General features: G+C 42.3%; 1 protein-coding gene across 5 annotated transcripts in view; it reads right to left on the bottom strand.

Moving 5' to 3' along the window:
* si:rp71-79p20.2 (zinc finger protein 704) overlaps window positions 1-20431 on the bottom strand; it is a 47170-nt gene that overhangs the window by 12556 nt on the left and 14183 nt on the right. For 4 of the 5 annotated variants that reach the window (XM_037771963.1, XM_037771960.1, XM_037771962.1 and 1 more), the window contains exons 3-6: window positions 9445-9525; window positions 5460-5560; window positions 3243-3487; window positions 639-739 (exon numbers count right to left, since the gene is read on the bottom strand). In XM_037771963.1, coding sequence (XP_037627891.1) covers window positions 639-739; window positions 3243-3487; window positions 5460-5560; window positions 9445-9525 — 528 coding nt within the window. The remainder of the gene's footprint in view (window positions 1-638; window positions 740-3242; window positions 3488-5459; window positions 5561-9444; window positions 9526-20431) is intronic. The other variant, XM_037771961.1, reaches the window with a different exon arrangement.

Below are 20431 nucleotides of genomic sequence, written 5' to 3'. Positions count from 1 at the left end.
TGTGTGTAGTGGTTCAGCTAAGACAAAAACTGTGCATAATGTGCATAATACACACAACTGGGCAACATACTTTATGGTAAAAGGAAACACTAAGGACTAATGGATAATAGGGATGCACCGCTACCGATACCGGATCGGATATCGGGCCGATACTGACTCAAATAGCTGGATCGGATATCGGTGACAATGGGGCCGAGCTCAAGTCTATGTTTCTATACTATATACATTATATAGTGGAATTTTAATTAATGTTTAAGTGTTGACCAGCTTGTTGCTGCATTAAAAAGGTTTACACGAATTGTAATTCCAAGTCAATTTTGAAGATTTTTTTGCCAAGGCTTTGGTGTACGATTTATTGTTTCAATAATAAATAACAATTCACTAAATTTGTATCTATGTATTTATTTGTTACATTTTGTTTTACAAAGTTTCGAAAGCAAAGTTTAAGTCAAGCCTGATGTCGGTATCGGGACTGAAAAAAGTCGAATCGGTGCATCCTTAGGGTTGAATCTAAAATATTCATATTTTACATTCTTCATTTGAAGATAACAGTTGGCCAAGATTCCCTGCTGGAATCAATAACTAAGCACAGTGTGTGTTAGGTTTCCCTGTGATGATGATGTGATGATGCCACTCACCCCAGGTGGATGGTGCGGACGTGTCGCTGGATCCCTGAGGAGGTGCTGAGGACCTTTTCACAGTTCTTCCACAAGCACTTGAACATCACCTTCATGGAGTTCTGAAAGAGACGTTCACCACAAAAGCCAACATGAGTCAGAACAGAAGATTTGATTTGTGTCATTATAAACACAACAGGGTGTATTGGCATTACGTCTATCTTTGGTTTATTTGTTTAATCCTTAAAGCCCTTGGGGTTGTGAATCATTTTATTAACAATAGAAAAGCATCAACTGTCAGCCCAACAGTGATGAAACTACAGCATTATATGCGATGAGTATTTTCAGAGGAACGTGACGATATGCATGCTGCATAAACCTCCATTTCCCATGTGTGGATCTCACTGGCAGCCTCAACACAAAGGCCTTTGTGGGGTGCCACGCTACAAGGGGGCCAAACACTACACCTCATTACAGAGCTATTAGAGCAGCAAGCCTATAAAAATAGAAACCCGATATGTGACAAGTTCAGACACGTACAGAGTAAAAGAGAAAGAAAAAGACAGGAACAGAGAGGGGACAATGAAACTGAACTTTCTACCTCACTGTACTTTCATGTTCACTGACTGAGCGATCTCTTCCTGCTGTCTGTGCATGCTGTGAGCTGTGGTGAAGATCCATCTTACCGGAAATAGCTTGGTGTTAGGGTGGCAGACTGGGGGTGCCCCTAATGTGTTAAAACAACATTTAAGGCCTCTCATAAAAGTACAGCTAAATATACACGTGTGCACTCCCTTCCCCATGTATACATAGACAGGTACACAAGCACACCTGTGAAAACAACACTGATCTCTTTCACATTTGATCCTCCTCAAATTTGATTTACAATAAACCCAGTATAACTCTCTTTGGTTCATACAGATAGATACAGTAGATAGATGGAGTGGGTGTTTTTTTTTATTTCAATTAATATTCTTTCTCCTATCAGGGGCTGGCAGCTGTCCGATGAGCAGGCAGGGACCTGCATCACCGCTAATGAAAGACAGTGGGTGTGTACTCTCATTACCTTTCAACAGCCTCTGTAGAAAGAAGGGAGGGAGGAAGCAGGAAAGGCCAAAAGAGGAAAACTGAGCGAGAGAAGTGAGAGTAGAACAGGTTTTTATTAATGGTTATGTTAACTCTCTCCTACGCCACTATTCCTCTCAACTATTTCTCATTGTCTGTCACTCCCTTTCATTGTGTTCAACAGCACCATGTCATTAAACTGCATGCATGTCCCCTGCCATGCTGTTTAAAACAACCCTCCTAATACAATTGACACAGCAAAGCTCGTCTTAATACCGCAAACAATCACAAATCACTTAATTCCCTAAGCATTTTTCTTGCATCTTAACACTGTTACAGTAAGACTGGTGATTGCCATGTCTAATAATCCTCTTAACCCACTGCCTGCACAAAATCAAACAGCCCTACAATCCAACAGGCAGCTGCTCAGTAAAGGTTTAGACCTCTGCGGTTGGCGTCGGCTATATTGCAACACAAAACTAGCCAGCAGGTTAGCTCATGTTTTCACAACTTGTGTGTCTATATTCCTCCCGGCGTCATCCTACTTCATTTCCTGTCTGCTTATCTCTGGTATGGCATGGCTCTCTGGCAGCATTGTCCGTGGAGTCTTTATGGTTTTATATATTCGGCTGCTCAATAATCTTCACCGTTGCCCCACTCCAGGGAGGTGGAATTGCAAACTCCCACATATTGCACAGTATATGAGCTCTCCTCTGTCACTGTATGGCTAGAGGAAATATTGAGATTCATTTCTCCTCTTGTTGCTACCATGACTACTCCTCTACACCCTCTGAGTCCTCATTTTTATGCATCCCTTGAACCTTTTGTTACTTCCTGCTGTTCATCCCTCCCCTCTCCTTCATTCTTACTAAACCTCTCCCCCCTGAAAAGACTGGAAGGGGAATGGAAAGCTTCTCGACAGTGAAGAACACTTTGACTTTCTGTAGTAAATAAAAATGAGGGGGAGAGAAGTGAAAGGGAGAACATAATCCATCATCCGCACAAGCAGAAAGCGACAGGCCTTATGTCAGAGGATGTTAAACTGCATGGTGCTTACATTTTCTGAACGTTTCTAGAGGGTCTTCCAAGGTCTCTCTCCCTGCTACTTCTTTATAGAAATAACAAGCGCACATCAGAGTTGTTTCTGTACAACTGAGGCCCTGAAGTATTACTCAGCATGCACTCATTTTTGGGGTTTAAGCTAAAAAGTGGAATGGACAGCATCTGGGGCTGCTGTGATAACCACAAAACCACAGCTGTGTCAAGAAACTGTATTGACTGTGGATGTCAACTCATTTTTTAGACTTTGATCATGATATATAGTTCTTCTTAATAGAAGTGTGTTAAATATTATCTGAATAATAAGCAGATGTGTTTTCTGATGTGTTTTGTCATCAAACCATAAACACTTTCCTAAGCGAGTCCCAATTATTTCACAATAAAAGCCCCCCTGCTGTTCAGGAGTCAGAATCAAGTCTTTTCATTTGTATCATTGCTGTATAAATCGAGTGCATGCCATATTGATTCAAATATAAAAGCAACTTGGACACCCATCCTTACCTTTCGCTTCCGAGGTATGGGGTCCTCAAACATGAAGTGCGAGTTCTCTATGACATCCTCAATGACATCATCGCCCTGGGACGAGAGCAGGAAGCTCTTGTTGGTATCGTTGGAAAGAGGCGGGGACGGTGTGGAGGGCACCGATTGGTCGCTGGCGTCCCAGCTCCAGTTGCCGCTGGTCGAGCTGCTGTAGCTAGCCGACAGCACGTCTTTCCAAGCCCTGCTGACTGGCTCTGGGACTGGAGCTTAAAGAAGACACACAGTTCAGATTAGAACTTCAGATTAATGGCACGACATGGCTAAAAAGAGGATGCTTCATGTTTGAAGACAGCCAGCTGTGAATGTTAAAGGTGCTCTATACAATATCCAGAGCATTATTATAGCAGCAAACAACTATTTGCTATGTAAAGATATGGTGGAGTAATGTCTACCTGAGCAGAGAATTAAGTCGCTCTCCCTCTGTGTGTGTTGTTATCAGCGCTTCTCTGCGCTTTGTTTACATTGCCGGGCAGGCCGCACATGCTTTTCAGGGCGTGATAGTGCATGTGAGTGAGCTGATAACGCCATCGGTAGCTTAGCACCCACCCTTCTGTTCCCCCTAAGGTTAACACTGTTAGTTCTGTCAGCGCTGTTGCCGTTGTTTGCGCTGTTAGCAGATGTCGTCATGTTGAGAGCCGTGTGGAGGCAATAGCTGCTCTTAATATCGAATTTAGCACCTTTAAGAAGGCCTGAAATAAAAACAATGGCAACATAATGTTGGGACAGTATGCATAACAATCCTCCTGACCCAAATTCGAACTCTGAAACGGAATTGAAAATGTAAAATCTCTCAAAAGCCCTAAACCATGACTGCAGGTTTGATGTATAAATTCTAATATCTTTAATATCTTACATACAATAAGTACTCCACTGTCCTAACATTTTTCATTTAACTATACTGAACTCTGTCCATTAAGCCCAACACAGCTTTAATTTCCTGGACAAGGTACTATATGATTTCTCTAAGTCTTAGCCCACAAACCCTTTCTATATCCTTTGGCCTTTTGACCAATCCAATGATGCTTGACTTAAAAAGATAATCGCGCAGGCTTGATCTGACTTTCACTGCGGCAAAACATAAGAAAAACTAAACCCCAACATAGAGCAAAGCTTAATATCATGAATGTTGGGAATTAACATATACCAACCAATAACCGTTTCCTATAGGAATGCAAAGAGCTGAATCCCAGTTAATATGTAGCATAGATGTGTATGAGGATTACTGTTCACAGAATTACTAAGACCCTGGGGTGAACCATGTGTCAACCACATAAGAGAGAAACAAATCACAGAAGTCCCAAAGATACAATATGGGGAAATTGTTTACTACTGTATCATGAACAACTCATTTTAATGTCAAGCTACATATTTCATAAAAAAGCCATTTTGATGTTATTATAAGGAGTGTCGGGGGCTACATAACGTCGTATTTACCCAAACTACCTACTGTAACCTGCATGCATGCACACAGGCATTTTCATGAGGCCTGAACAAACTGTGGTAAATCAACGATATCAACCAACATCCCTTCTCAGCAACACACTTTGTATCAAGTAAGCTTTTCATCGTGATTAGCTCCTCCCAAACCCACAGCATCCTCTGACAAGATCTAATGATACAATGAAAACTCACATTGTTATAGATTTATTTTGACAATTGGTACAGCAGTGTGGAATATGAACTGCTATATGTTGCCTATGAGCAATAACAGTAGCCTTGGTTTAATGCTGGCTCAAATAAATAAAGCAGATAGGACTTTGACAGTCTGGCATTGTTGGCATGGTGATGTGGCAACCACAGTGGAAACAGCAAAAGGAGCTGTGGTGATAGGGTCATGGCTGAACAGTTGACGGCAAGTGCTGGGCTTGGGTAAGCGTGTATGTATAAAAAGATAAGGGAATAGTGCTAATAATACTGTAAGAGTCCCCTCTATTAGATGAATACAGGTAAACACATAAACAACTCAGCAGATCAGTCTGTGTCGGGGTAAACTGACAACAACTGATTGATGATGAGCTTTTCTTCCCACTTACCCCCCCGCTTCACCTGACTGAGAGTGAGTGTGACCCTCGGTGTGATGTAAAGTGAATGACCTCAATTTGTTGAGTCAGTATTTGATGGAGTAGTTTCCACTGCCAGTATATTCAAGGTAGAGTGACACTGAGGCTGGGATGTTACCTGTGGGAGCAGAGGAAGGGTTGAGCACCAAAGGGGATGTGGACAGTGAGGTCAGGACGGTGGCAGCCATCACCTCCTTATCAGCATGACCTGAGGGCTTCCTGCAAAACACACAAATATAGATTGACCACACAGGAAAAGGTCAGGCGTAGATGACCACACTTCCAAACTTGTCTCCACACTTGGCCTGGAACTCAGGGATATTAAGGGTTGGTGGGAAAGAAATCTTTTTGCGTGTCAATATTGTATTGATACACAGACATCAAGTATCGTAACGCTTTGGACTAGCGCTATCCATTGCACCCACGTTATTAATTCAGTTTTGTCTCGAATAGAATAATAAAACACATCGGACTCAGTGTGCAAGGTTTCTGTGCGTAACGTTTTTATCGGAAGACGGATTAAAAAAACGCATACAAAAACACGGACTTGGTGTGCAAAGACCTTTACAGCTAGAGTGAAGGTACTGGTGTCTGAAACTAGAAAACCCAAGGAATCCATTGGTACCAACCATGTCATGTTAGCTTGTCAAAACACTAAATGACGCTCCAAAGTTACACTAATTAAGTACAAAAACTGGCATGGCCATTTTCAAAGGGTTTCCTTGACCTCATGATATGAATGAAAACTTTGAGATGAACAGAGAGATGAACAGAGTAAAAACTGTATCTCATTAGACGAAACAGATGTTGACAAACTGCATAATTTGCAATTGAAAAAAGGTAATGAAACACAATATATCTTATTGCAATACTCAGCATATTCCAAAAAGTTTAAAATCACATTAAGATCGTATCGTGTCTTAAGTATCATGATAATATCGTATCGTGGGGCCTCTGGTGATTCCCACACCTAAGGGATATGTTTGAACAAATCTAACTTCAGCCATACTCTATAACAGTTTGTTGTTTTGACTGAGTAATGGAAAATTATTTCAGGAGAAAAAGCCCAGCTTGTCCCGAGAGAAAACTACACATCTGTGTAGCCCCCAAAAATATCAACAGTGATGTAACAAGAAAATTTGGATGATGCAGCGAACAAATCCAAATGCAGGATATAATGGAAAGCCTCGAGAGTGAAAAGGTTTTATGGCGTGTTTCTGCACAGCTTGTGCAACCTCTCTTAGAGAGAGGGAGAGAGATGCTTGTTCCTCCCTTCCTTCTCAATACACCCCATGCTGAGCAGTCCACCCTCAGCTTAAACCTTATTTATACTGCCCACTTGAACTAGCAGCGTACCCGAACACACAGCACACATTCGTAAACACAGTGAGTCCAAAGGGTGTGCTTAGGCATCCGGCATTCTGATAAAAACGTGACCGAGCACAACAGTAATTTGTGTCATCCTGCAATGAAGCGCAAAGTTCTCCACTTCACGCACATTTATTCTCTTCATCTATTCTATTTTGCACTCTTCACCTCTCCAGCTGTCCTTGAAAGCAAAATGCGAGGAAAATTATTTAAGGCAGGGCCAAGAACTCACACACACACACACACTTGTACACACACACATTAACGGATTGAATTTGTCATGTAAAATCTAAAAGAGAGTGAGCCTTCAAAGCCAATACAATGAGGTCAACATATGTATGTATGTAACATGCAAATGCTGTAAAATGTTAACATATGACTACACACATTAACACAGATGCAACACAAACAAGAGAGAGACATGGTCTGCAGCTTTAAGAGGTCCCTGTCCCGCCCCCAGACTTCTCCACTACACAACCAGAGTAAACTGGTTTGAGGCGTTCTCTCAGCCAAGCCCTAAGCCCTGGCAGAGATCCACTCGGAGTCTCAGTGCACACACGCAGACACACACGTACACACAGACAAACACACACACGCACACACACTCGACGCTTAAAAACTTCACCCTGGAGTGCAAAACACAAACAAAAGTACGCTGTAAATCAGCAAGCGTGCACGTACCTGCTCACACCCCCACTCTTTAGAAGTGACAAGACTTTTAAATATTTTATGGACGCAGAAAAAAGAGTTCAGAAAGTGTTTCAGCTCCCACGCTGATGAGAATGTGCTGGATGCGAAGCAAACACATCGCAGAGGAATGTACCGCGATACGGAGGAATCTCTCAGAGACAGTCTGAACACGACACAGCGATGTCCACACACAAAAAAAGATGCCGGTTTCACTCTTCCGACGTCTCAAAATGTGGGTGAAATGTGTATCTGTGTTGGTGTGCTCGGAATACAATGCGGGCAGTTGGTTAAAACAATATAATTATAAAATACCAACATGGAGAGAATCACAGTAAGCAAAGAATAATATCCACACCACAGCTAAAACAGAAGACATAGCCAGAGGAGAGGCGGGTAAACATGCTCAACGCACACATACACATGTATAAACACACACACACACACACAAACATGCACAGTCTGGATGAGAGATACAGAGATAACAAGATTAGCCGTGTCCTGTTTCAGTCATTAGCCTTGTTTTCAGCACTAAACGGGGCCAAACAGGGACACGCTTTTGAATCATGGGCCTCCGTCTCTTCCTTAATAACATTTCTGTGTTGTTTTAATCATTTTAGTTGCAAACACGAACAACGTGTTGTCAGCTTGACTGTGGAGTTAAAGAAATTGCCAGCCTGTGGTGTCGAAAAGTACACTAACAGTATACTACTGACAGTGATGCTTGTCTGTGTTTAGTGAAACAAAAAAAGAAACATACTGGGAGGTCAGCTAGCGTATTAGTTGATTCGAGAGATTATTCAAACTCTGATATCCCGATCCCTCTCTCACACAACCACACAGGGGAATACAAACACACACCAGACCCCATTAATACCCCTGGTAGCCCCCCCTTAAACCTAACCCCACTCCGATTTCCTGACATTGAGCTTTTCCCTTCCTCTGCTTCCCGGCAGGAGCATGATACTCCACCGCATTTTCATTACATCTGGTGCAACTTTTTGTGTGCGCATGTGTTAAGCAATAAACAACACTAATGGCGTGTTTTAGACACCGTTTTCTCGAAGGGCCGACTGCCAATTGACTCTTACTCATGCTGACGATGGTGGCGAAGCCGATCTACTGTTACCAACAGACTGATATTAATGTTTACACCGAGTGAGGAGCAGATGGCTGCCACATTCTTCTGCCGTCATAAAAACCAGCTCGTACAGATAACAGCACCCGCCGTCCCTGTGCATCGTTTACTCTGATGATCGCATCATCGCCTGCAGATACTGGAAATGACACGGCCCGCTACTCTCTCTATAGCTTCTCGTCCGACTCTGAAATAACTATGGAGCCATTATACTTGGAGGACAGAGCTGAAGAGTGACTGCACTGATGCAACAGTAAATCTGTCTGCGTCTTCTTATGAGAGGCTTTATTTTGGAGCAAGTTAAACTGGGGATGCCTCTATTTAGAGGTGATTGGAGAGCTGAGATCGCTGTCAACAAAGTTGGGCTGTGTGTGTGTGTGTGTGTGTGTGTGTGGTAGGCTATATGTATATATGTGTGTGTGTGTGTGTGTGTGTGTTTGGGCGGAAGGGTGTTTTTGGTTTTTGGTTTTTGACTCCCCAAATCTGGATGTTTACAAGAGCCATTCAGTCCAACCATGGCACGTTTATGGCATGCAGTAAATCTAATGATGACATGATAAACATGTCCTCCTCCCCCACATATGCAGATGAACATGTTTAGGCACTTATACACACCGAAGTATTTAATGTAGTGTAGTGGCACCATTCATACTCTGAGCTGTGGAATTTACGAGCTCTGTCACTGACAAACATGTGTTTTACGAGACAGGTACTGCGCCTCCATAGGGAACTCTTAACCCCATTTACTGTACCTGCATATACTGTATGTGTGTGTGTGTGGTGCTTATACTTGTGGATACCTCTGATTGGAGCATTTGGCCAACTTAAGTACATGCACAAACAAAATCATACGCTCGCTCTCTCACACCCACGCACAGAAATTGCACACAGAATACACACACCCTCTTACCTTCCTTCCTCCCTCAACTTGTATTGGCTTTGGTTGAGCCAAGAACCATCCCCTCTGGCAGCGGCACAACACATGGGCCAGCTAAAGTCAACAAGCCAGGCCCAGGCACATACAGAGAGAGGGAGAGAGAGAGAGAGAAAGACTACCGCTTTGAGCCAAGACACAAGTAGCAACAACAAGCTCAGAGTGCAGAAAGGGGGAGAGTAGCGTGTGCCCATTGCCTAAGCATGTGTGTATCTGTGTAATTTGCATGTGCAATGAACGGAGTTTGTAGATCGCTGATTCTCAAAGTGGGGTCCGTGGCATTCTGCCAGGGGGTCCGCGAAATAATTTGCTATAAATTATAAAATTGTGTGGTATCATTAAACAGTACATACAGTATCTACAGATGGGGAACATTTGCGCCATTGAAACAAGCAGATACAGAGGTCCAGGGATCACGTATTTTAGCATCGCCCCGGTTCCCTCGACAAAAAGCCAATGGGATTTTTTCATTGGATTTTAGATTATTGCAGAAAATAAAGCTCTGTGGCAAATACACGTTTATGATACTTACTTAACCGTTTCGTTCAGCAAGATGATCTCCACAAATGGAACACCACTTTTATGATTTTTGAAATGCAAGAAGTAAAAAGCTAACGTTAGGCTATAAATGAACTACACCATGGTCGCATGAGCGTGAGTATAAACAACGAGGCTGTAAAAGCGGATGAGTTGGCGTGATGACGTCTTGTAGTCTCATTGAGCCACTTGTTAGCAACTACCTTTTAAAACATATACATAAAGGCTTCAAAATTCACCAGTGGTGTATTTATTGATGTATTTTATGTTATAGAACAAAACGTTGAAATCTCTTCAGCTTGTGTTAACCACAGACTTTATTTCAGGCTTCTAACTGAAAACCCATTCAAAAAACCTGTTGACTTCCAGACGAGGGAACCAGAGGAGCTAAAATGCTAACTCATTTCTAGGTTTTGGGACTCATTCCTGTAGCACTCTATTGTGTCCATTAGTACCACCCACGTTAGCTTTGGGCTAATTGAAACTCTGATATGATTGTGACAGGTTTAGGTTGAAAAGTTTTAGAATACAATTAGTTCCAATGGCATCTAAGAGTACAAATAGTAGAAAGCATATGCTTAATTGGTGTTATGATTAGAAGAATCAATGACCACTCACAGGTCATTTCAGAGAGAGAGTGTTCCTATTGGCTGTGCTCCGGCCGGGTGAGCGGTGCTTGGTATTCCCTCAAGACATCTCAACATGGCTGCTGGGTCACAAACTTTATAATTTTACAGCTAAACAGGTGCACTACAAGATGTTCCTGAAAACATTTAAGGTGAGAAATAGGCATTATATTGATTCATATTTGATCAGCGCTGCCTAGTTTGAACGTTTGGTCGGAGTTTGCAAGTCATTGACTCGTTTTTCTTATAGATGAAAGCTGGACGGCAGACTCCAGATCAGCTCTGATTGGTTGTTTTCCTCTGCTCTGTGAAATCTTGCAGATGTTGTTAGGAGCAACGGAGGACACAGAGGCACATGTTTTTTTCCAGATTACCTGTCTCATGTACTAATGTCAGGTTATAGTGACCGTTTTATAAAAATAACTTTTTTTTTTCAATCATATTTGCTCCAATCTTGCCTACTTCAGCTTTAAGAGGGGGTTCTTGGTAAATGTTCTACCGTTTAAGGGATAACGTGGTCCCAAAAGGTTTGAGAACCCCTGTTGTAGATGACCACCATTTCAATCGAGCTTCAGTAAGTTATGAGTTAATGAATCCAGGCTCAGACTAAGTATTTTTGTGGGATCACTTTCAAGATTAACACATTATTAGTTTCATACACTTGGAGGCAAACTTCCAACACAGTAGATTTCCACACCAGGTCCCGAGAGGACATTTGGACTTTGATACTGCAGATGGTGATACGATGCTGCCGTGTTGCTGTTTTTCAACTCCCACCCCCATATCCGATATTATAGTGGGCTCTCTGCTGTTGTTGGGGAGATGACTGGGCCTTCCCTCTATATTTAACACGGCACCTCTTCTCCAGTTACCAGCCCAGTAGAAATCATTATAAGCCCACTTAAGGTACAGGCCAACTGCCACAAAACACACTTTGAAAACCAAGAAGCAGGCCACACACACGGCTAAAAACTTGACGTGTTTATCAGCGGTGTATCGAACTTCCTAAAGTGTATTTTTCATCTTAGTTTTTCTGCCTAACCTAATCTAATCGCTCTCCCTCCTGAACCCCACCTGTTTGGCACAGCCGAGACTCAGTTAACAAAAAACGACTTCCCACAACCCCCCTCTTACACAGAGCTTTTGCTGTCTGCAGCAACCCTACAAGTCTACAGGTAACAGGGGGTGATTGTTTCACTCTCAAAAGACCAATATCACTTTAAGTCCTGGACAACACACTACAGGTCTATCTTGTTTACAAGGAAAAAATACTGTGTGTGTGTGTCACACTGAAACCAGTTTTAGAAGGTCAAGAGAAAAGAGGAAGACAGAGTGGACGGGGCTGGGCAGCATCAGTAGATTTCATTGTTTTGAGTTGGCTGACCACAAAGCATATCCTTTATGTATCAGGATGATTCAAATCTGAGCAGAGTTCAATATGGTAGGTGTAGTTTTCACTGGGGTTGGAACAAGTGGTTCGGTGCTGAGAAATGAAGCCAATGTGGAAGTGCCCAAAACCTGCAGTTCCTCAAATGACCACTTGAGGCTCCAAAGAAAGTCAATCCCCCTAGACCCTCATGTTAAAATGCCCAACTTTACTGCAGAAATAAACATGTTTACAGCCTGGTACAAAAAACAGTTTTGGTCTAATTTCTCCTTCATGACAACTGTACAGGGGGTACATCTTTATACAACCCATTTAAATTATATTAAGGCTTAAAGTTCGGCATAATGAAGGCTTTCAACGATCCATCTCTTTGCCCATTTTTGGATTAGTCGGGAGTTAGGTTGCATCGTCACTGCAAATATTGGCCCACTTTGAGCTTCACAACCGCTCTTCAGAAACCTATTGGTGACGTCACAAAGACTACGACCATATTTTATACAGTCTGTGAGATGTACACTGAAAACAATAATCTCTAATCTCCCTCTCAGCACCAGTGGTGGTCACTTTAAATAGCACGTATCCATCCAATGTGATCATGTGATCGACAAGAGACCCCAAAACAGGCATCAGGGTGTATTTGTGTGTCCCTGTGTGTGTACTGTATGCTGGCTTTTTCATATCCAACGCAGCTGTGTGTGCCTGCCTGGCAGTGACTGGCATGGAGACTGTTGTATGACCTTGGCAGTCAAAGAGTCGAAAAACACTGTCACACAAACACACGTCAACAAAATCAACTTTCAAACACGCCACTCTGAGTCGTCGTGATAGGATTACACATTCAACAAACACCGACCGTGTTTTCATAGTGCTTTTCGTCTCTGTATCTGTTTCCCTCTCTAACACAAACAAATGCAAAATGCAAATAGCGGCGGAGATACGCACACCAAAAATAGGAAAAATGTTTCCAGTCATGAGATAAACTTTTCCTTAGGCAAAGCTTTTCATTTAGTCATTCTCCAAAACATATGTTCACATCGCTCATCCTCACGCACACTCAGATGGAGAGAATGTGAGGAAGGCTGACAGAGAAAGACACAAGAGCATTGTTAGCTATATATTTCTCTCTCCCTTTCTGATAGGCATCTCTCTCTCTTTCCTTTCAGCCTGTTTGAGGCTCAAGGGATCCTGCTTGGCTCTAAAGGGAATTTGGACTGTGCACTGTTTATGTAGATGTGCCAGTGTGTGTTATCCTAAAGTATTAGAATAGATGAAAATGTAGATGGAAGCTTAAAATGTCACTTATCAGTTAGTGAACACATATGACGTAAATACAGTGAAGGGAATGGCATGATTTGGTCGAACTGGTATATCCTGTATAATGAGGTAATGCAGTGACAACCGAGGCTATCAGAACTGACCAGGCTGGTCTGCCCGCTGTGCTGCCCCGACAGCTGCCCCATCCATACCTGCTATTAATAGAACACCCGCTGCTCTCCGTCCCGCAATCCCTCCGTCCCCCGTCGTCCTGCCTCAACTCAACTGTATTACGTAATGTCCTCCGTCGCTCTCTCTCTCCATCTCACTTCCTTGCTAACTCTGCAGGCAGATGGTCACGATTGGCAGTAAACACTCAACCCTGAATTCAACCCGACCTCATGTTTACAGCACTTTTTCTATTTTTCCTGTTTTGAGTTATTTCTGTAATATCTTTGTACAACACATGTATAGTAAATACCAGGGCTGTCAATCGATTCAAATATTTAATCGTGATTAATCGCATGATTGTCCATGATTAATCACGATTAATCACACATTTTTTTATCTGATCAAAATGTACCTTAAAGGGAGATTTGTCAAGTATTTAATACTCTTATCAACATGGGAGTGGACAAATATGCTGCTTTATGCAAATGTATGTATATATTTATGTTTGGAAATCAATTAACAACACAAAACAATGACAAATATTGTCCAGAAACCCTCACAGGTACTGCATTTAGCATAAAAAATATGCTCAAATCATAGCATGGCAAACTGATGCCCAACAGGCATCAGGTGTGTCAGTGTACTGACTTGAAAATGACTTGCCCCAAACTGCATGTGATTATCATAAAGTGGGCATGTCTGTAAAGGGGAGACTCGTGGGTACCCATAGAACCCATTTTCATTCACATATATTGAGGTCAGAGGTCAAGGGACCCCTTTGGAAATGATCATGACAGTTTTTCCTCGCGAAGATTTAGCGCAAGTTTGGAGCGTTATTTTACCTCCTTCGCGTCAGGCTAGTATGACATGGTAGGTACCAATGGATTCCTTAGATTTTCTAGTTTCATATGATGCCAGTATCTTCACTCTTGCTTTACAACTGAGCTACAACCCGCTCCGAAAGATGGTTTGTGTTAATGCGTTAAAGAAATTAGTGGCGTTAAAACAAATCTGCGTTAACGCGTTATCTTTTTTAACTTTGACAGCCCTAGTAAATACACAAATGAATACAAATATATTGATGTAAACATCAAGTTGTGTTGTGACCATCTGTGCATGCGTGTGCATATTGGCCCTTTCGTAAGCACCCAGGCTCTGAACCCCCTGGAGAGGGAGAGGCTGTTAGGTAGGAGCCGCGTCTCTCTAATGTGGGCTGTGAGTGTAATGGCTATTCAGTCCCGGGACAAAAAGCCCTCTCTTTCTGCCGCTTGATCCTCGAATGCAATCTGTAGCCTTAGGGCTGCGCACAAACAACGAACAGCTTTGTTCTGGCTAGATAATAGAGGATAGACACACAGCAAAAGACATGATTCCCTCTGTGGTGTCTGACTCCCCACGTCTGCATTACATCACTTGTACTACACAGACAGGATCATATATATATATATATATATACACATATTCCACTTTAACAGTAAACTCGCAGGTTAAATGTCAGTGAAAAAGTTGTGTGCAGCAACCTGAGTGGGCATCAAGATCAGAGCCGTGCTTGTAATGCTCGTTTCTCAGAGAGAAAATGTTGACACAGCACAAGCAATTAACCGGCTGACGACAGAGTAGATCATGACGCACTACCTGACATGATGCAAGCCGTGGAAAGCCCACATTGTGGAAACAGCTCGGGATATTGTAGGTCATTACCTTTGCAGTGTGAGCCCCACGCTGGTCAAGTCGAGTGCTGGCAAACACAGTGCGTGCAAATCGGATAATAGATAGGTGCACACACAGGCGAGTGTTCTCCTGGCTTTAAAATCCTTCAACAAGCCAAGATAAGTTGCATCTGTTGGCTTAGGCCTGACGTCACTCTTTCAACTACCTCTACCCCCATTTTAAGACATTAAATCCTTAAAATATTGGTTGCACACCTATTAAAACAGAAAGAAAATTAATCTATAGAGGGAGCATACAATACAGAATATCTCTACTGTGCAAACTGGCTAGCAACTTACTTTATTACTTATTTTACTTTATTACCCCAGTGTCACTTCAGGCTACCCAAGATTAACTTGTAGCTATAGCAACTTCTGTCAGTCCCCTCCAATAACAATGTTGTTGCTAGGGGAGTGCATGGCAGTCTCTCCCAAGTAGAGGCCTTAGATTCGTTTCTCCTCTTCTACTGAGGACAACAAACAAGATCGGCCCTTATGCCTGAAAACACTGCTTCCTTATAAAAGCGCTTGACGTTTTTTATTTGAGTCATGAGTTGATGCAGCGAGCCAGGAGAGAAGTCAGCCAAGTAGTTACGTTTTTTCCCCCTCAAAAACTCTTTTATTCCTGGCTGACATCCGCTGAAATCATATTTTCATATATCTAAATAATCCAAAACCACTCCAGGCTGAGGTTTTGATGACATGTCATCTCCTGAGTCTTACGAACAACTGAGCCGCCTGTTTACTCCGTGGATGTTAAAGGAAACCAGAACAAATCAAGTAAGAAAAGTTGATTCTGCGTGTCATCAAACTAAGTCTGTTTCCCTCTGACTTAAACATGAAAAGCAACTCAAAATACAGACTTTGATTTTAGATTCAGAAGTAGAGCAGACAAGAAAAGACAGACGGGAAGCAAATCAAACAGAAAAAAAACATGTCTTAAAACTTGGAGCGCAGATTGAAATGGCGGCGAGCCCCGAACGGAGTGGTCAGTTCTCTTTCTGCAGCACTCAAACTCTTATTTTGTTCCTCATTCTTCACTTCCCACTCCCGCTCTCGCCTGCTCTAGAGATTTGCCCTTCTGCCATCACAAGCCAAAGCAGGCCTTTGCTTGGTTTCCTGTGTTTTGCGAAAGCAAACCAATGCTGTTCCAAAGCCACACTATTCTACTTACTCCCATGAAGCCAAATATCTGCAGGGCAGCATCAGACAGACAAAGACTCCAATAAACCGATCGGTATCTTCTTGTTTTCTAGAAAAGATAAGGTGAAGGAGCTGCTGGGGCTCAGAAGAAGAAAGTTAGTGGAAGAATGGCTGCAGACTTTGAGGGAGTGTGATGTGACTTTTGTTTTTTTGTAAACTAATGAGAGAGAGAGAGAAGCAAGGATCCAGGACCCTCTGTTGTAACCTATGCAGAAATAAATAATGAGGAAAAACAACTGAACAAATCAAACAAATATGCCTTCAGTGGGCTTTTCAAACCCTCAAAGCATGCCATTGTATCTGCCTCTCTCTTACAAAAGGTAAAAAAAGGGGTAGAAGCACATAAATAGTTTGATTTTCAGCCATGACTAAGTAGGATTGTCATCTGATATCTGATGGCTGAGCTGCGTTATCGCAAGCTATGAACAAGAAGTGATCCGTCCATCTAGCACCTCAGTGTCTCAAAGCTCTGACGTACTTATCATGCACACACCACATCTCCAATTTGCAGCCTTTAGTTTGGTCCATTCTCTAAAGGCTTATTAAAAACACGTTTTTACAACTACAATATATTCCAAACCAAGTTGTTGCAGTGATGACCTCTAACAAAATAAAAGAATGAGTTTGAAGCAGGCTTTTAAAAGTGAGTGTACTAAACAGTGTGTTCCTGTTGGTCCAAAGCCGGCAGTCGGAGCAAATCTGTGTCGGGAGTCTAATTTCAAAACAACACACTCAAACTTTGGCACAGCTTTTTCCAGTGGACTGATGCCGGCCACATTCAAGCTGGTTATTATTGCATTTATTTGCATGATGAAAAGTCATGGCCATTTACAGGCCCACAGTGCAATTTTTAGGACCGTATATAATACCATCAAATACATAATGAAGTATGACAAATGGTGTTCTACTTGCTTGCAAACATCACCGTTTGAAAAAAACTAATAACTAACATGTAGTTGTTGTGTGTGTATTATTATTTTGTGGTGGTGGTGTGTATGCCTGTCATATCATGATCTGGCCCCAGTCCTTAAGTAACTGAACAGCCCTAGTGGATCACCCCATAGAAATAGAATAGGAGCAGAACGGACATTCCCATTCAAATCAACATAGCAGGATGGTCAGAGTGGCGGACATTTTTAGTACTTTGCGTGTAAACTGACTTGAGGCAAGTCACGGACTCACTATTGCAATTGTAGTGTGACGTGTAAAACAATTGCATTGGCGTCTAGTGTGAGTGTAGTCCCGCCGTGCCGGCTGTCCCTTTTATAACTGAGTAAGAAAGAAAGTATGAATTGGCCTTAACAGACGTTGATTCGGCTCCACTAATGTGTGGTCACCATAACAACAATCACCAGTTTCTTTTGCGCTAGTCAAATGACCATGGCCAACAGTTTGATGTCCATTCTACTCCTATTCTATTTCTATGGCAGTAGCTGACAAAAAGTAAATTTGGACCAAAGCTGTTGCCCCATGGATGTATAAAGAGAAGTGGATACAGCGTTGAGGGCGGGCTCCCATTCCTTCCTATGAGAGTTGCTCAGGGAAGCAAAAATGGCTCGACTGCCGACTGATAAAGTACCCGGATCTTCCGGCAATCTTGCGCATCCATTGGGCCCACAGAGCAGGCACAGTAGCGTTTCCTTTAACTCCGCGTCCCAGCCCTCGGTCCAACCTCAGACTGGGGCTCATTCACGTGAATGGAGGAAGGGAAATAACTCTGGAATTCAGCTATTAGTGCATTTTACAACTTTTAGGACCTAATGATTTAAATAAGGGCTATTCGAGTGTTCATACTGGCGAATTGATTTTCCTAAAATTATCCGCTGATTTACAGACGTCTCTTTCCCAATGTAAGTCTATGGGAAAAAGTCTTTTGGGGCTGAATGGCATCACGCGACGGACACTGTAGTACCGCGGTTTGACCACTACGGAAATTTGGTTCAAAGCCCAGCTCTCTTCCTGGGGGCTTGCGTTGCCCTGGAAACAGAAGGGCAATGAAAATGTCTATTGCAAAAAAAAAAAAAAATGCCATAAACTACATTTTTAGATATTTAAGTCTCCCGGAGGATCTTCTTGTGCTGTGCCTGCAAAAGCCATTCACCTCTCTCCAAATGATCGGTGTTTCAACATCGTACGAATGGAGGCAATTAGAGCACATTATGGAAACACCAGAGAAATGATGATGATAAAACTGAGTGCTACCTCAAGACAGACAGAGCTGCTCCTCCATGAGACATCTGAGACGATGTTAAATCCTGACCCTGGATCAAATCAGGTCATATTTTACTGGTTACAAACATGTTGAAATATGATGGCTGAGTGTCAAAAAACGGGATGAAAATGAGTTTGATGCTGAGCTGGCCGGTCTCCCTGTGAGAGTTGTGCATTTTCAAACGAGGCTGAACCCGGGCAATGGTCAGATCAGGGCAGACTCTTTCTCCTGAACAGACAGACATACAGACAGACAGACAGACAGACAGAAGGGAGAGCTTGCCAGACACAGCTAGCAGCGCTGACCCACAGGAAAACCATGCCGTGTGTGAGTGAAGTGTTTTTCTGTCAAACAGTCAGGGCTCTCTACAGCCAAGTCTCTTCACTCTCAGACTCATAGACACACACACATTCAGCTTGCTGACTATTGCCAAATCTTATTGAAAAATTGTCGACTTAGGAGCGTTATATAAATGCAAAAAGTGTTTGTGTATTAATGGCACACATTTGCTGTTGCCAGATCTTGTGAGATAAACAAGCAACCAGGTCTATAGAAACAAGCCCAAAAGAATTTTATTTTTGCATGCTTGTAACTTTACATTTTCTTGTTATAAACATAAAGAAGTTGAACGTTCAATTGAATTTTTGCATTTCACCAGATTTACATGATGTGCTCATATATCACACTTAAAAAAATGGAAAACTGCTTTAGAATCGTCCCCCACTTGAGGGCGAATCCAATCTTTGAGTCCACTTTCTTTTTCCCAGTCCTTTGTTGTACTTTTTGACATATTTTGCCCACTTGGTATCTGAAGATTTGTCTCACAACAACAACACTCTGAGTGGCGGCGGTGAGTGACTGTCGGTCATGTGTGTGTGTATGGGGGAAGGGGAAGGGATCGGGGTTGTGTACGGATCCTGCAACAGGACAAACTAGACAGGTATAGAGGAGAGAGACAGGAGCAAGGCCAACTAAGCAACTACACTTTAGAAACAAGCCCCAAAAAATGCAACCCGCGACTTCCAATATTTGTAAGCATGAAAGTTTGAATGTCTACAGTTCCATGGCAACACAGCAAATTCAATCTGATCACGAGGACCATGCGATAAGGTCACGAATGAACTGTCAAACTTAGTGTCTATCTAAATGTTACGCAATAAATTGCTGGATAATGTACCAACCTCACTGACAAAATACATTCATCTTTGACCTTTATTAATCTTAAACATCAGCAGATAGAGAGCAGCTAATTAGGGCAGCTACAGTAGTTAAGCAGGTTTAAAGGTTGGATAATATTGTTTGGACAGTAGGCAGGAGCCTCGCGTTAAGCTAGTGAGGCTTCAGGGGTTGAAAACAGATCCAGCTTCAGGAATACCAACATACCACTACACCGCATTCATTCATTCAGACACACACACACAAGACATGCCGCCTTGCACGTACTTGGCACCTCAAGTCCTCTTTGGTGCATCTACATTCACTGGTAAATCCCCCATTAAGAGCTGAAGTGAAACCAGAGACAGAAACAGCTGCTCAGCATGCCAATAAAATGTGTAACACTTAACACTCCCTGCTCCCCCTGTACTCTTATAGGTACAGAGATGCCCTTACTTTTCTCTGTTTAACCTTTCTCTCCGACTTAATCTGACAGCTTTAAAGGACTATATCGTCACTCAGTTACAGCCAATTTACAATTACCAACATCTTTTACATATTACATATTTACATTTATCTTTTTACATTTCCTGCAATTGTACAACGCATGCCATATGTTAATAGGTCTTTTAATGGTTACTTTTTGTAGAAAAATACAAAAAGGAAATAATTCTACAATATTAAACCATAGACTGTATATAACGTGTAG

The sequence above is a fragment of the Sebastes umbrosus genome, chromosome 6 (genome assembly GCF_015220745.1).
Source record: "Sebastes umbrosus isolate fSebUmb1 chromosome 6, fSebUmb1.pri, whole genome shotgun sequence".
Lineage (NCBI taxonomy): Eukaryota > Metazoa > Chordata > Actinopteri > Perciformes > Sebastidae > Sebastes > Sebastes umbrosus.
Note: the sequence above shows the minus strand (reverse complement) of the source record. Positions and strands in the feature narration are given on the sequence as shown.